This window comes from Artemia sp. Qi Xiang Cuo, chromosome 20, assembly GCF_049724085.1.
Source record: "Artemia sp. Qi Xiang Cuo chromosome 20, ASM4972408v1, whole genome shotgun sequence".
Classification (NCBI taxonomy): domain Eukaryota; kingdom Metazoa; phylum Arthropoda; class Branchiopoda; order Anostraca; family Artemiidae; genus Artemia; species Artemia sp. Qi Xiang Cuo.
The window spans coordinates 26,926,776-26,945,014 of record NC_142813.1 but is presented as its reverse complement, the minus strand read 5'-3'; the positions used below and the strand labels follow the sequence as shown (position 1 = coordinate 26,945,014).

At 35.6% G+C, this 18,239-nt stretch overlaps 1 protein-coding gene across 1 annotated transcript in view; it reads right to left on the bottom strand.

Annotated features, from left to right (window-relative positions):
- Positions 1–18,239, bottom strand: part of LOC148940051 (aconitate hydratase, mitochondrial-like) — a 127,465-nt gene that overhangs the window by 49,985 nt on the left and 59,241 nt on the right. The window contains exon 10 of the mRNA XM_089106516.1: positions 1,864–2,003. Within this exon, the coding sequence (XP_088962642.1) occupies positions 1,864–2,003 (140 nt within the window). The remainder of the gene's footprint in view (positions 1–1,863; positions 2,004–18,239) is intronic.

Below are 18,239 nucleotides of genomic sequence, written 5' to 3'. Positions count from 1 at the left end.
TGAAAAAAGGAGAAACAAACAAGAACAATTACCAGGTAGTAAAGAAAGGACAGAAACAGACGAGGTTTTCGTTTCAAATGGAACCCGTCAAAAATTCCACTTTGAATAGTTTTCCATTGAAACTTTCTTTCTGGGCCCATTTTGTTGATGATGTTGTGACAATCACCAGGATTTTCTGAATAAGTCTTCGGTTCATTTGAATACTTTGATATATATCTACAACACTTGTTTGAGGTTAAAGAATCAAAGAAGCGTCCTTTCTTTGATGTCCTAGTTCTAAAAACGGTTTCCAACGCTAAAATTTTGGCAAACAGGAACCTCTCATAATAATCGTTATTTGCATTTCTCTTCAAACCACCTCGATTCTGTGAAAAGGAGTGTTGTTATTTCTTTAGTTGATAGAGTTTAAAAAATCTGTCCTGGCAGTCGTGTAGCCTCTGAATTAGATTATACAAGAAACATTTTATTCCGTAACAGTTACTCCTTTGACCTTACTAACCGTGTTATAGAAAAAAAAACAAAACAAAAAAATACTGAGCCCCTTCCCCCCTCTTTAGCTAACTTCATAAAATAAAATAATTCTGAATATTGTCATATATCCAAAGATTCAGTGATAAACTGGAAAAAATTCACAGAATCGTGATCTTTCCGTTCCCTTCAAAATGGACTTACGAACTATCAATCTGAAATGAGTTAAAGTTTTTTTTTTCTGGAAAGTGCAAAATAAATCCGATTCTTCATAGTGGCGTAATTAGAGTACCGTGTTCTTCCAGGAAATTCTACATAGGCATAACCCGTCAACCGTTGGGAGAAAGGCTAGACAAACTTTCAATTAACAAATCCCCAAATGTAACAGTAAAATAATGATTTTGAGTCTGCGTTAGTCTCACAAACTTTTAAAAAACCATATAATTTAGTTCTTTTTGATGAGGCTGCCTTAGTGTCCACGACAGAAGATTTACAACAATGTTTAAGAGAAGAAACGGAAATTACAAAAAAAAATACACAGATAAAGAATTTGCTTTAAACAATGATACAGAGTACATTTTTATAAACCCTGTATATGATAATTATCGTACCATACATTATAATTTGATAAAAACAGAGCCCGTACACTTTCCTTCTCACCTACCAAAAAAAAATTACCAAAAAATAAAAAATCTTACCGTAAAACCACAGAGGTTAGGTTAGATCCTTACCATTTTTCGCAAAAAAAAAAGAATTCGGCAGCATAGGAGAAAAATAGATAGAATAACATAACAAAACGAAAGGGCTGCTCTCGCAACACCAGTAAGAAAAATATACTAGGATTAACATAAACTTCGTGTACTAGAAAACGAATGAATCTCCTGGTTTGTGCAACTTCGAAAAGATATTTTTAAATACTAATTTGATTTTGGTCAATTAAATCTGATTGGATGTAATTGTAAAAAATACATATTAAAGACATATTAAGATAAGATCTCAGAAAGGTAATTACAACAAGAAAACAAAAATGTCGAGATAATAGTGAATATTCAAACTACTTTTATCAAACGCTCTGCGAACAACTTGTTAACCAATAATTTTGCTTCACATATTGAAGAAAGGAAATGGAAAAATGAGTAACTTAAATGTTTACACTAATAAAACTATTGATCATTCCTTATCTTACATAGTAATGCTGTGTCCCGAGAATTATATTTACAACGTGAACTAGCTACCCATAAAACTGGTAACTGACTGGATATCACCAAGCCACTGATGGCCCCACGAATCTTACAATACAAAATTTAAATAATAAGAAAATAGGTTTCGTTTTATCCCTTTTTAAAGACAAACAAGCTCAATTAATATTTTCAATTATCAAAATAAATTATATACCTAGAAGTAAAGTTTCTATTGTATGAAGTAACAATTGTATTCTTTTCCCCTTTTTTGATGTCTTGACGATCCCATTGTCCAATACAAGGTCCACAAGCGTTTGCAAGAACAGTACCTCCAAATTCTCTCAATGTCTCGGCCTGCAAAAAAATAATAATAATGAATTATCAATCGAGAGACACGTCACAATTTAAGAAGAACATGAAACAGAACTTCCATGAGTGTAAAAACCAATCAAAATACTTATACTTAGCAAAATGCTGCTAAAGATTTTGACTTTAATATGGAGAAGCAGCCCAAAGCACATAATTAGAATAAAATATTCCTGCTTACTAGTCATATTTGGGTCTGAAGTAATGCTGACACGCAACCTGTCTTGAAATTATTCTTAAATTGGTTGCCGCCCATATCCCTTTCTACAGAGATGAGTTGCTGCGTTATTCTTTCAGGCATCGACAGTAGGATAAACCTTTCTGGCAAATAATTCCGACTACAAGTCTCCTATTGAACTTCATCAGTGCGAGTGACATTATGACGAGTTATTATCGTCACTTCGACTCCCACAGGAATCTTGGTGTAAATTGTCTTAGGAGGAATGTCAAGGGAAAAAAGTTGAAAGTCGACATTATTGCAATGTCCAGATACTACCAAACTACTCATACAGGGATATTTGCTAGGGATGAAATGAAAGGTGATTTCCCAGACACTCGAGTGCGGCTATGAAATATATATATATATAGAGCAATCTTGCTACGAGGATCAATTTTAGATCACATAGAGGAATTCCAGGCTCAGCCTGCTTCATTAGTTGAAATAAGGTTAGTTGTCCCCTCCCTAAGAAGAAAAAAGTAAAAAAGAAGAAAAACCTAAAGCTGCTTGCAGTGACAGAAGAACGTCAATTTAGTTTTCATGTTTTGAGGTAGCTCCTTAAATATGTAAGAACGAGACCCAGGATGCTACTTACGGGAACACTAGCCATCGCAAAATAGTCCCCAGACACATACCGTCAAAACACATACCCTTATATCTAAGAAAAAAAAAACTAATGCAGTTTTTTCATGGAAAGTTAAAAGCTATTTAAAAACTTAAAATAAACACAAGTTAAAATACAAGATAAAAAATTTAAAACAAACATAAATTGCTATAAATACGAAAGTGATACCTAATACGAACAGAATTAATATTGAACAAATAATTTAATCAAATTTTCCAAAATAATTGTAGCATGGGTTGAATCCCCACCCTCTTCCATAGGCCAGTTCCATGATATATACTGACACTAAAGAGATTGCTGAAACTTAAAGTTTTGTCCAACCAATTTGTTTTTCCATACATTAAAAGGAAAAGATTTAGGGGAAGATAATAATAATGAAAACAATGGTCTTTTAAAAAAGTCAAATTAAGTTATTTCTCGCAAACATTTTATATCGAGAAATCCTTTTTTATAGAAACTTTGGCAATTTTTATCTTCCTTTTTAGGAACAAATCACACTTCAGCAGCAACCCAACTGTCATTTGTGGAAACCGCTGTTCATTTTGAGTTTTATTTTGTTGCTCTTTATTAAACTGATGAGATTGCTTCGAATACTACCAATCGACTTTACAGAAAACTTTTATTAAACTAGCCAAGGTTTTCTACATTTGCAAAGAATCAATAAAAAAAAACATGTCGATGAAAATTATTGTGGTCTTAAAATAGTAAAACTTAACTGATTGCATTATTACATAGAAAAAATATTTATAATACGTCTATAACGGATTCAACTAGCGTTTTCAAACAGTATTATTCGACGCACAAAGTTGGCCTTCAGCCTCTAAAACACTCCCTTCGAATATTAACTTCTTAGTACAAAGCTGTTCATACTTAACCCTGTTTGGACCAGAATCACGCAATAATTTTCAATTTGTGTCACTGAAGGAACAGAGTAGACCCATGGCCCCGCGAGCAGCCCCCTTATCTCACCGTCTTTATATAAAACTATTCAAGGATTTCTCAATCAAAGTAGTAATCCCTGGAGGCATAAAGTGAGCCCGTGGCACCCCAGTACCCCCTGTTTCTGCGACCACCAAGGTCTTGATAGAAAGGTAAGCATGTTGCATTTTATTTAAACCGGAATTATCCAAGGATTTTCAATTGAATTTATTAGAAAACCAAAGGCTAGGTTAGGCCTTCCAGTATCCTCCCAGCCCTCCTACCGCTTTTTGGCACAAAGGTAGATATGTCACACCTTGCTCGAGCCAGAACCATACAAGGAATTTCAATATACATGATTCAGGACACAAAGTTGGCCCTGAAACCCCTCTTCCTCCCATTTTTTTACACTAAGGCAGGCAAATTATACACTCTTTCAAGCGAAATCACATGACCACTTCCGATCGACAATAATGAATGCATAAATTGGGCCAATAGTCCCTCGGGCATCCTCTCGCCGAAACCTCCGCCAATTGCCAAGTACAAGGGTAGACCAGAACCAGAATCACACAAAAATTTTCAAAGGGGCATGGCTAGAGAACTAAAGTGGTCTAGAATCCCCTCCAACTTCTTAGTAGAAAGATAACCACCTTGAAATGTGCAAAAATTGTCCATCTAAAATGATTGACATACAAAATAGGCTCGTGGTTCCCAAAACACACCCACCATGTTTTGGAACCTTTATTGAAGCAAAATAAAATAAAAGGATTTTCAATGTCTAAGATTAAAGGCACCTCAAAAACCATCTCATCAATACTAACTTTTCAGCAGAAAGGTCGGCAAGCTTTGTTTCTCATTGATCAGCTCTGAATTTATGAGACAAGTACATTAGGCAAATAGGACATATGATGTTCAGAAGAATAGTCCCATTCCTCGACTTCTAGCACGAAAGCGGTCAGGTCCTCTAGAGACTTAGTGAAGGAAGGTAAATTAGACTAAGGGGGCAGACAAAATGGAATTTCATCTTCTTTTCGTATTTAAGTGCTCAAATTCAGATGAAATTTGGTATGCCTGTACCTACAACCAAAATGACTAAAAATACAAAATTTAAATCTATTGGTATCTGCAGTTCAGGCGCCAAGTTCCATTGTTCGCTGATTTATTCTCTATCACTGAGAATAACTTGTAAATAAGAATTAAAATCTATATTCATCTTCAGGGGCGAAGGGTTTCGTAAAGGTGCTAATTGTCAACCATTTAATCGTTTCCGATACGTTTTAGGCTAAGATAATTCACCTTCATGCAGGTGGCTAGTAGTGAGTATCTATGGAATTTGCTCACGCCCCTCGGAATTCCTATGCTATTTGCTCACGCCCCTAGGAATCTCCATGTTATTTGCAGAGACAATGGATTTGCTTGCCTTATGTTCCTTTCATTGTTATTCTATGGGAACCTCTACATATGATTAAACACGTTATAAAACTATGTGCTATTTGCTTATGTCCTGTTGGTACCATTCAAAACGATTGGGGATTCCCCGCCTGTTCCTAAACATTGCAAAAAAGATAACAGTATGAACGGGGGTTCCCCGCACAAATTTGTTTCAACTCCAAGTTTTTTTTCAACCAGAGTGGTGTTTTTTTAGATCTGTACACAGGTTTTTTGGCCCCCAAAAAGAGAACTGCTTAACAAATCGTCATTGAAAACCCCTATAAAATGTTCATGCTTTGGAATTTAATCTTCATTATGTATTAGCATATCGAGCATAGTACACTGGATTTTATTAACTCTGAAACAATGGATATTTCTATTTTCAATGTGAGTACACTTTCATTCTTTATTTCCAAAAAAAAAATTGTTTTACTAGTAAATTCAAATTTCAGGGGGACTTAGCTCCCCTCCAACAACACAAAGCTTAAAATATGATGCGTATACTCGATAGAAAAGGCAAAGCACGCTTTTTTCTATTATGTAAAACAAAAAACTCCCTTTTCCATTGCTCTGTTAGGAGCATAATTCTGTAGTTTTAGTCCTTTTCCAATCGCGCGTTTAAAATGTACTGTCTTCTTCCGCTCTAAATTAAACCATATGTGTTTAACATGTTACCACAGAGGGGATGATTTCAAGAAAACATTTGACATGCGTCTTATCGGGATTAAGAAAACAAAAAAAGATGGATATGTACGATTCAAGACTCATTGACAAAAGAGTTTGTTTTTGACCAAATTAGACCGATATTTTTCAATTGTATTTGATGAAAGCAAATGGATTTCACAGATGATTAAGAGGCTTTTATAAAAATATATGACAGGGAAGAGGGCAATGAATCAATTCTAACACGGTTTTCCTTTACTTGGTATCCGTTAAAAACGAAATTTTTGTGTTAAATAATTAATTCTTGTATCTTTTAAAAGAGCTTTACGGGGTTTGAGAGAGACTTTGTCCACTGATTCCGTATGGTTAAACGGGATTCTTTGTGCAGACCAATTTTTTCTTCTGTAAAAAGGTAATTGTTTTTTTCCATGCTAAATTTTGCCTTCTTTTTAAGGAAGAGGATTCCTACAATTACCCTCCCCCTGAAAAGAGAGCTAAGACTAACGGCGTCGCTCCAATGCAACAAGTGAAGATAGACGGTCCATTGGGGGTCACTCACATCCATTCCAGACCGACGCTGCCTGCCCAAAACTCACCAGTGCCAACTCCTATGCAGCCAGGTAGAAAGCTGAAAAGAGAATGGATAGTTGCTCACATGATGGGGAGCCCCACTGGCTCATCTGTACAAGCCAGTGACATCGCCATCACATCTATGCAAGAAACGGACGGTACTCAACAGCAGTCTGAATTTGGAAATGTGAGTATTTTCACCTTTAGCTTCTACCTATTTCTATCCAACTTTTTTTTGTTTTTTTTTAAGTATTTCCCTTTCGCCATTTTTCAACACAGTAAAAGTGTCTGTCAGATATATTAAAACGTTAATCTCCCCCCACCCCCGACACTGGGTTTAATTTTATCTGCTCCCCTCCGAGATAGCGGAATATCAAGCTTTTTTTTTATTAGCAAATAAAACACTATTTTGTGTCTTTCCGAACTTTCTGTGGGAGGGGGGTGGAGGCAAGTATTTAGTTTATATAATTCTAGGAGGAATTGAGTTTTGAGAAGGGGGTAAAAAAATGAACATGTTTTTTTTTAACTTTAAAAAATAATGGTTATTTCACATAGAAAATAAAACCGTCTTCCTATAGGTTAATGAATTAGTCTTTGCGACATTTTCAACATCGTAAAACTGTATGTCAGAGATATTAAAATGTTGATCTCCCCCTAACCCCGACCCTTGTTTTAAATTTCTCTACCCCCCTCAGAGATAGCTGAATATAATGCATTTTTTTATTAGCAAAGAAAGCACTCTTTTGCGTCTTTCTGAACTTTCTGAGGGAGGAGGGGGTAACTTTTTAGTTTTAAAAATTAGTTTACGAGTAGAAAAATGCTTCACTACAGATAAGGCTATTATGTCTTTTTGAACTTTCTGAGGGAGGAGGGGGGTAACTTTTTAGTTTTAAAAATTTTTTTACGAGTAGAAAAATACTTCACTACAGATATGGCTATTGTGTTTTTCTGAACCTTCTGAGGGAGGAGGGAGTAACTTTTTAGTTTAAAAAATTATAGGAGGAATTGGGTTTTGTTGGAGGGTATGGAAAAATGATACGTGTTAAATATTCGGGAAACATACGAGTAGAAAAATGCTTCACTACAGATAAGGCTATTGTGTCTTTCTGAACTTTCTGAGGGAGGATGGGGTAACTTTTTAGTTTAAAAAATTTGTTTACGAATAGAAAAATGCTTCACTACAGATAAGGCTATTGTGTTTTTGTGAACTTTCTGAGGGAGGAGGGGGTAACTTTTGAATTTAAATTATTATATGAGGAAGTTGGTTCTGTTTGAGGGTAATGAAATATGGTCCGTTTCAATGGTTTGGGACAGATACTAGTAAAAAGATGCTTCAATACCGATACCGCTATTGCGTCCTTCTGAACTTTCTGAGGGGGGTAGGGGAAAATTTTTAGTTAAAAAAAAAAAATTTGTTAACTAATAGAAAAACGCTTCCCTACAGATAAGGCTATTGAGACTTTGTGAACTTTCTGAGGGAGGAGGGGGAAACTTTTGAGTTTAATTAATTATAAGATGACTTGTTTTTTCGTGAAGGGTATTAAAATATGGTACGCGTTAAATATTATGGAAAAATGCTTCACTATAGGTAAGGCTATAGTGTATTTCTGAACTTTCTGAGGGAGGAGGCGGTAACTTTTTAGTAAAAAAAAAAAATTGTTTACGAATAGAAAAACACTTCACTACAGATAAGGCTATTGTGTTTTTCTGAACTTTCTGAGGGAGGAGGGGGTAACTTTTTAGTTTAAATAATTCTAGGAGGAATTGGGTTTTGTTGGATGGTATGGAAAAATGGTAAACTTCAAATATTCGGGAAACATACGAGTAGAAAAACGCTTCACTACAAATATGGCTATTATGTTTTTGTGAACTTTCTGAGGGAGGAGGGGGAAACTTTTTAGTTTAAATAATTCTAGGAGGAATTGGGTTTTGTTGGATGGTATGGAAAAATGGTACGTGTTAAATATTCGGGAAATATACGAGTAGAAAAATGCTTCACTACAGATATGGCCATTGTGTTTTTCTGAACTTTACGAGGGTGGAGGGGGTAACTTTTTAGTTTAAAAAATTATTTTATGAGTAGAAAAACGCTTCACTGCAGATAAGGCTTTTGTGTCTTTCTGAACTTTCTGAGGAGGGGGTGGGCGGGGGTAACTATTTAGTTTAAATAATTCTAAGAGGAGGAATTGAGTTTTATGGGGGGGCTGGTGTTGAAAAATGGTACGTGTTAAATATTCAGGTAAACATACGACTAGAAATGAACATGATTTTTCAATTTTATGAAATAATGATAATTTCACATAGAAAATAAAACCTTTTTTCTACAGATTAAGTATATAGCACTGCCATTGAGTGATGAGACATCACTTACTGGAGCATTTACTGGACCAGTATTTCCCGAAGCGATTGTATTACAACCAATAGACTTCAGGTATGAGCATACATTGATTCTGTATAATGTTGAATGTTATGGAGGATTCCATAGTGATATTTTTGGGGACTTGGATAGTCTACATGACTTAACAGATGATATTGACATGATTAAGGAACCGAAGTTGGCAGATAGTCTTATGCTTGATTTTTTAGAGGGTGTTACTAGTGGATCTGAACCATATTCTAATAACGAAAGTCCAACTTATGACAATACAGCCTGGATTAATCAATTGTCCCCAAGCACCTAGGAATATGTGCCAGGGGACCTCATACCCTCTCCAACCAGTGTAATTGAACATACTGGGGATGATGTTATTGATAATTTTTTGTCACCCCCCACCATTCTACTGAGTGAAATAGCTAGCACTAGTAGTGTCACATCCCCAGACCTATGTGAATTTTATTTTTTAAAATCTGCTCTAGGTCACTTGCAAAAATACAGGTTCTATTTTAACCCCCCCCCGAGGAAAACGCGGTTGACGAGCACATTATTTTAACAGACCCCGTGAATGTTCTCCGTAGCTACATCGACAGAATTCGAGCACAAATTGAGATTCAGATTCAGAAATGGGAAGGTCAAGGGGGGTTAAAGCATCAATTATTCAGAAAATTTATTTACTTCAGTAAACATCTTGGGATATTTTTTATTTTAATTTTTCAACTGGCAACCGGACTTTTTACCCAGGTATAAATAAATTTGAGAGCAATTTTTTCAACTGTGTAAAGACACTAATATCAACTTTGGACACGATCAACGAGAGGGGAAGTGGGTCCACCATTTTATACATTGATCGCATGGATCTGAATCTCAGTAGATTTAAAAAAAACTTTATTCTAAGGAGAGGGCGGGGTAGCTGAATATATTGCCTGTCAGAGTTTACAATTACGAGATGAATTCAGGGATTCGGTTTTGAAACAGGGCTGTAATGTTTGAAGTACATGTTTTTAATAGCAGCCCGATACACATTAAAAAAGGATTCATCAATAAAAATTCTCGACAGCTTTGCTCGTAACGGTGGAGAAAGTTTCCCTAAATTAAATTTTAATTGTTAAGAGGGGAAATATCCGGTGTCCTTGAAAGAAATAACCATATTTGAAAAAGCAAATAAAACTCTGAGACTGGGGGTGGTTGTTGTTAAGCCGGACACAGAATTTGTAAATAGGGAAAAGAAGTTGCACAAAAAAAGTTTTCTGTATTCAGTTAGAAAGCAGATGATAGAAAATATTAGAAATTCTGTATCTATCATATAAAAGCTCTCCAAATATGTAAATTCCTATGATAATTTTTTCCCCGTTACAGCAATTAGTTTACTCCTATCTCAAAGCAAGAACAAAGGAGAATGTCTCTATTGCCCCATGTGTCTTTCCTCATTTAGATCTGAGCGAACATTCTCAGATCACATGGGGCATTGCAAAATTCATGGGAATCAACGAATAGAAATGCCGGCCCAAGACAAAGAAAGTCCACAATTTAAAATTTTCCGAAATTCCCTGCAACAAGTTTGTAGAGTTTCTTTGGATTATGAAACAAGATTGGTTGAAGTATCAAATCCATTAAGACAAAATTTAGTCAAGGAACACAAACTAGTTGTGTGTTCCTACGAGCACGCCCGTTGCAATTCCAATAATAAAATGCAGTTCGAAGTGTTTTTTGGCTATGGATGAGGAGGGTAGTATGGAAAAGTTATTGATATTCTTAATAGAAAAAGCAAATACTGCAATTTCACGATTGCGTAACACCAACCATCCAATTTTTTTATCAGATCAGGAGCAGCTGGCATTAGAAAAGAAGAATATTTGTTGGATTTTTAGAGATTCTTGTGCCCCATAAGATGCAGTCCAGGATCATAATCACCTTATTGACTCCAATTCAACAGGAAAAAGTAACTTTCGAGGGTGGGCTCACAATTCATGTAATTTAAAAATTAAACAGCAATTCTTTCTTCCGGTTTTTATATATAACTCTAACTAAGATCTAAAATATGGGCTACCAGCAATGGCACGTCTTCAAAGAAATGGAACAATGGATGATGCATGGGTGATAGGCAGCTTTTCCTACAAAATCATTCCTAAATCATCGGAAAAGTTGCTTGTTCTGGAATTTATGTGGAAATTTGCTGAAGCCGACGCTGAGTACACGAATAAAATTCGCTTTTTAGATTCCTAAAGCTTTTTCCCCAAATCATTGAGGGAATTAATTCAAGTGCAGAAAAACGGTGACGGTTGCAATGCTTTCCCCCTTTTCAAGCAACAATTTCCAAATGATTTTTACGATTTGTTGACGGTCAAGGGCATATATCCTTATGATTATTATTGTTCCATGTCGAGATTTACCGAGTAAATTGCTCCTTCGATTGGTTTGTTTTACGACAGTCTACATGATCGTAGGTGCACCCCCGATGAAGAAAGTTTTGCTAAAAAAGTGTTGACAGAGTAATTGTGTAAAAACGGGTATTACTAGTACAAGCTTTATTTGTCGAGTCACGTATTAACTCTGTTAGACATTATGTGTAAAAATGCGGACAAAATCTATGAGGAATTTAATCTTGATTTGGGCTATTATTTTTTATCTCCTCATTTGGTGATGGACCTCCTCCAAAGAACTAGTGGGGAAAAAACTCGGCTAATCACAGACATTGATCAGTACCTAGTCATAAACAGATCAATGATGGATGGATTTGTTTTTCATGGGGACCGTATATTCGAAACTGATCCAACAGTAGAAAATAAGGTAACAAAATCGGATGCAGTTTTCCTTGAGATGAATTCTCTCTATCCCTCAGCCATGTCCCATTATGCGCTACCTTGCGGTGACTATAAATGGCTCAATGACCCTCAACCTCCCCATTTTCCCGACATTGACGATGAAAGAATTGAGGAGAAGGGGCCAGTGGTATTTTTTTTTCAAATTGACGGGGATTTACCAGACGAACTTCCAGATTCAGTAAACGATTTGTTTTTTGGTTCATACATAAAACTGTAATTAAGGATCCAATGAGCACCTAAAATAAGTGTTTATTAGATTTGGACCGATTGCAGTGGTCACCTTCAAAACAAAAACTTATTGCTGCCAAAAAATCTTCTGCCGAAAAAAATATAGTTGTACATCATTTGGCTTTAAAATAGATATGCAACGAGGGTTTCAACGACACAAAAGTTTACAGAGCACTCCAGTTCAGCCAAAAACCCCATTTAAAAATGTTCGTTTACAACTTTGGGAACAAACATTCTGAAGCGGAGACGAAGGCATAAAAAGAAATTTATAAGCTCATTTTGAAGTCAGCTTTCAATAAAATCAGCGAGTGTTTGCAATAGGAATTGTTGTGACGTTATGAACAACCCCGAATAAGGTACTCAAATTATTGTCGATCCAAATTACACTTCTTTAACGATCATTGGCCCGGACATGGTACTATTCAATAGGAAAAAAGACGCATTTTCCTGAATAAAAATATTGCTGCAGGCAGTGTGATCTTGGAGATCTCAAAAAATCTCAAGCCGGAATTATAGTACAGTTTCGCTAGAGTACAGTGGCCTGAAAAGAGGCAAGTTGAATTCTACTACGGGGACACAGACTGTTTACTGTAAAAAGTAAAAACCCCAAATCTAATTGATGATTTTGCGCACGGTGAAATTATTAGCTCACGGATGGACTACACCAATTGGAGTGGGCTATACCCAGAGCTTGTGAAAGGTTGGGCAAAAAATCGGATCTTATTTCTTAAAATAGAACCAGGGATTAACTTGGTTTTCCGTGGTGCGTTTGCAGATCCAAAATAGTACATCATAAAGTCAAATGATGAGGAAGTAAATAGACTATGAAAAGGAGTGCTCAAGTGATATTTGGATAAGACTTATAAAATGGGAAGTTATAGGAATTATATTGTTGAAAAAACCAATTCAACGAGCCAAATTGTTGGCAATTCGTTCTCTCAACTACAGGAACTTTACTGTAAATGTAGAAAAAATTGCCATGAGTACCATCTCCGACAAGGTCTATGTTTGTCAAGATGGTGTGACTACCCTCCCCCTTGGGCACTATTTAACTTCAGACCGGGCCGAATGTGTTATCCATAGGGAAAGTCTCGGTTTGAATAAAGTCCTGTAAATTATTTCCTAAAACCTTTGGGGGGAGGGGGCCTCGCGGCCTTTGGGGGGGGCTCGCGGCCCGTGGGGGGGGGGGGGCTCGCGGCCCGTGGGGGGGGCCGCCAGCGGGGGGCGCACCGCCACTATCAAAGTTATTTCTTTTTTTTTTGAGCATTTTTAGAGCATTTTTTTTTTTGTAAATGTTTCATTAAAAAAAAGGGATATTATTTCAAGTGCTTTAATCTAATGTTGTATTTTTTCTCTATAAATAAGCAACAAAAAAATTGAATTTATTCAAGTGTTTTTTCTCTGTGTGCCTATGTAAATGTTGTATTATTTCTTATAAATAAATTTATAAAGAAGTGTGTTTTTTCATGTTTAATGTGCTTTTTTCAAGTATTGTTACTTTTTTTATTCATATAATAAAAGAATAAATTCTTCTTTAAGCGTCTTCTTCTTCTTATTATTATTATTATTCTTGGACGTAGTAGTAGGGAAATTATGTAGTAAATAGACCACTATATATTGTGGTTAGTTGTTCAGGTTATTAATTCAGGTGAACACTTATCAACTCTAAGCGCCCTTTGGAGTATTCCCGTGGTAGCCCTTAATGTCAGGAAAAACAGGACTCTTGATTAAAATAATCAAAAATTGCAATAAAATGTTTGTGGAAAAGCCGAAAAAATTTACTATTGTTCCAGTATTTGGCAGGAGTCATACGATAAAATAAAAGCAATTGCTGCCACAACCATGGGATTGGTACAGATAGAATTCATACAGATACTTTATATTTTTAGAATTATTTAACCAAAAGCTTGGCTAGTCATTGAAGATCTGGCTGAATATATTGAACAATGGTCCCAACAAATGCTGCAATTATCCAACGTTCGCTTTCATCATGAACAGATTTCCGTTACTCTGGTTCTACACAATCTCTTTCATCAGAGCAAATGTATGCGAACACTTGCATTAAACTGCACATAAAATATAATAAACAAAGTTTCTCGCCATTTTAGCTTAGTAAAAAACCTCGATAAAAGAATTCATTCATGTGTTCCCAAGTTTCAGATCTCAGCATACAATCAGGCCCATAATAAACCCAACGATTACATCCAATTTGATATTAATCAAAATAAACCCAAAGATCTACGTGTAGTCATAGATATTTTCGACAATGATATTACAGTATATCTCACTGTGAACACTAAAAAGACCTATTAGTCGCTATCATGACACTGAAGAAACTACTTGAAAATAGACATTTGTTTTCAGTTCTAAGCACTTCAAAATCTTCGCTTCGGAAAGCAATACTGAAACATGGTATTGACAATGATTTTATTAATCTAATTTCTGAACTTTGTTTAAATTTGACTGAGGGCAATGTTCAACAGCCAGAAGTAGCTAAGCAACAGGCAAAGCAACATCGTTCCATTGTACGTACATTTGCCTCTAAAAAGAAAGGTAAGAATTTTAAAAGGAAACAACTTCTTCAGGCAGGCGGTAGCTTTTTCACACTTTCATTGCCAATAATTGGAGGACCTGTGAACAGTTTTCTCTAGTGAGAATGGCAAAACCCTATAAATTAACTCCAATAGAACTCGGTCTCTCACCCGTCGAACACTTTGAGAACAATCTGAGTAAATTCCTTGACAATGAAAATATTGAGGATGATAAAAATCTGCTTTTACTTCAAGATACAATTCGCCGAGTGGACAAGCGCAGGTCATTTTAATCGTAGCCCACTGCTGCTGGTATTGATCCCGAACATGAATAATCATGTCAAGAGTCTGCTGCTGCTGCTGGTACACAATTGACAAAGTAATAATGTTTTAAATTTTTTTTAAATTTATAAATGTACTGCCCAGATAAAAGCTTGAAAAATTAACACGACTCCTATCCTATCTTTTTAAAAGTGATCGAGATTATATTAAAGTTGAGAGCAATGGAAAAGGGATTATAATTCAGGGCAAGAGCTATAATCTACTTGATTTAATTTATAATATGGTTACAAATCGTAAAGGATTATTATCATTTGAAGCACATTTATACAACTTCTTAAATACATTAAACTTCCCCAAAAGCCTTATTAGCAATAGACAAATTCTAAGAAAATTAAATGAACTTGCATCATTGTCAACACCACCACCATTAAAATATGAAGAAGATTTTAAATCAATTTTAGAAAATACTAGTTCACCGCTGATAGCTATACAAAAGCGAAGAGGTACCAAGTCAACGTCACCACCACCACCACCAACATCCAGCACACAAAAGGGTAGCGGTCGTTACACAACGTGTTTATGTTCAAAATGGTTGCAGTTCTGATAGGTGTTTATGAAACTATTGGTGAGGCAGGGAGTTTAAGTTCCCCAACCACTCTCTTCAAGGTTACTGGTATTCACATTTAAATTGTAAAATACTATCTACAAAATGAATCAAGTTACACTCTGAATAGAAATCATAGACTTCGTGCCAATCAATATCAAAAAACTAAAGCCTTTTACCCAGTGCAAATAATTCAAACAAATCTCCTAACTTTATATGAGGTTCAACGACGTCACAGTACACAATAAAAGTATATTGTACTTGCAAATAATGTTTTTAGTCGCTATGTATATGCCATTGCATTGCGATCAAAGAGAGGCGTTGAAGTTGCTCAGGCCATTGAAAGTATTCTCGAACAGGATTCATATAAAAAAATTCAAACAGATCGTGGAGGTGAAAGTGTTGATCCCCATGTTGCAAAAGTACTAAATAAATATAGTACATTGCTCTATCATAGTCACAGTCCCATAAAGGCTGCATTGGCCGACCGATTGATAAGAGCTATTCTACTTTGAATTTAAAGATATTGTACTTTAAAAAAAACAACGGCTTTTATTCATGATATTGATAAAATAATTTTGATTTATACTAATCGACAGAACCGATCATTATCCAACTCTAAGCCAAAGAAAGTTCATCCTTTTAATCAAAACACATTTTACATCTCTCTTAAAAAATAGTTTAATGCAAAAATTATCAATAAGAAAAATAAGTTTAACGTTGGTTATACTGTTCGACCTAATAGGACAAGCAATTTTTCTGACATTGATACTTATTTCTGGCCAACTAAACTTTTTAATGTGTTGAACGTTATAGACACAGGGCCCTTGAATTATTGTCTGCGTGGTAACACAGATGAAGATATTCTCTGTTGTTTTTTTGACTAAGATCAGCAAAAAGCCAAAAATAATTATAAAATCTATCAAAATGAAAAGATATTAAAGAAACATAATAACAGGGGTAAGAAACAGTTACTTGTTCGCTGGCTTGGATATAACTCGGATTTTGATTCTTGCATCGGTGTTGAAAATATTGACAATGCCCAACGATTTCTATGTAGCTTTTATATCCAACGTTGCCGATCCTCTCTACAACGACTTGAATGAAACAAGTGATTTTGGACAAAACTCTCACCCGTCATCAAATTTGACGGTGCGTATTAATTGGCTCTTGTCGACTGTATTCACAGAAATACATATGACACCCTGTTAAAGGATCATTCGTATGACACAAAAGTTATACCACTCGACTGGACTAAGAAATGGTTGAGCTATTTTGACTAAGAATTGGTTGAAGCGCTAAAATCTAGCGACTATACTAATAAAAAATAGAAATACATTGAATACGACAATATGACGTATTTGTGTCATGACATCAATATGAAAATGTCCTACAGAAGGAACTGTTCATTCTATTTTGATTACTCATTGGAACAAGATAGAATTGACATTAGCACAACTCTTGAAACTGAAGTAAATATTTTAAACAATAATATGAGACCCGTTCACAGCTTTAAATCGAGCTTTATCAATGAGGGAAACGGCGAAACCGTTTACATTATGGATCAAGTTATTTTGATGATTATCCTTCTGGTTTTGCTCCAGTCTCTTATATATATCTGAATTCATACTTTTTTGAAATATCAAGAGTCGATATTTCAAATGTCCCCCTCCTACGTGTTCTTGAACAAAAAACATCTCATGAACTTGTTCATTACTATAATATAAAGCATCTTCAGTATGTTCCTGTACACACTTCGTATTTGGAACTCTGTCAGTTAACACTAAGAAGTGAATTTTGCTGCCTCCACACTACAGGACTGGGGGTCGGGCAAGAATTTCAAGGAGAGTGTTAAGTAAAAATATTAGATCTTCAGCAAGAGCCGTTGGTGAGCAACAAAAATCTCGGCAAAATGGAGAGGGATTAAAAAGCATACATGCATATCATTCACTCATCAGTCTCCACCCAGGTGGGAGGCGAAGGAAATCAACAAGGACTTTGAGGAATAAAACAACGAAGGCCAATAAACAGAAGAAGAAAAAGAAAAAGATTGTTAGATCAAAGAAGGATTTCTTCTCTTAAGATGACTTATCTCCCCCACTTGGAATCCTATCCATCAGTCAGTTCTTCTTTTAATCTATTCAATGCTGAAAATGTTGATGTCAATGTCAAGTATGGCTAGTATAAACAATTCCACCCCTAAAAAACAGTCTCGGAAAATATGATCTTTATTATATTTTCTAGTGAAGACTATTTCATTCATTCGCCATCAACATTAATTCAGTAAAGTATGATAATGACGAGAATTCAAGATAGTACAGCTCCAACTGTTGCTGAGGGTCTATCTTGCGAAAACTGTATTCTAAACAGCCAAGTAAATAAAGTTAAATCTTTCATTACTGGAATGTAGATGATCCCCAGCAAAAATTTATTCAAATATGCAAGCTAAATAGAATTTATGATGATGACACCAAAGGCGTACAAGGAGTTGAAAGGACAATCATTTGGCTATGAGTATTGATCAGGTGTTGATACTGATGGTGAGTTGACTACCGCAGTGACCCAAGACTATTACCTGGTTTGGAAATCAAATCATGAGATATTCAATATATTCCAATTGTTACCCCCCACTTTTAAGATTGACGTAAAGCTAAAGCTGGCCCCATCGAATTTCATTTTGTGAAAAACCCTTCCTGCAGCTCCCGATGCAATTGTCATGATCATATCGGCAATTCTCCACGTCCGAAAACAACAAGTTATGAGCTCTGTTGCATTGGCAGTGGAAAAGCTAAGAGCCAATGGCAACAACATTAAACTTCTTGTCCCCCATACGATCACCAATCAACGTCACATTGCTGCCGGCTGCAAAGTGAATGGTATTCCACTGTACACTCTATAATTTGACAAAAAATCCTATAGAACTCTGTACGAGTTGATCATGCAATCCCTAGATCAT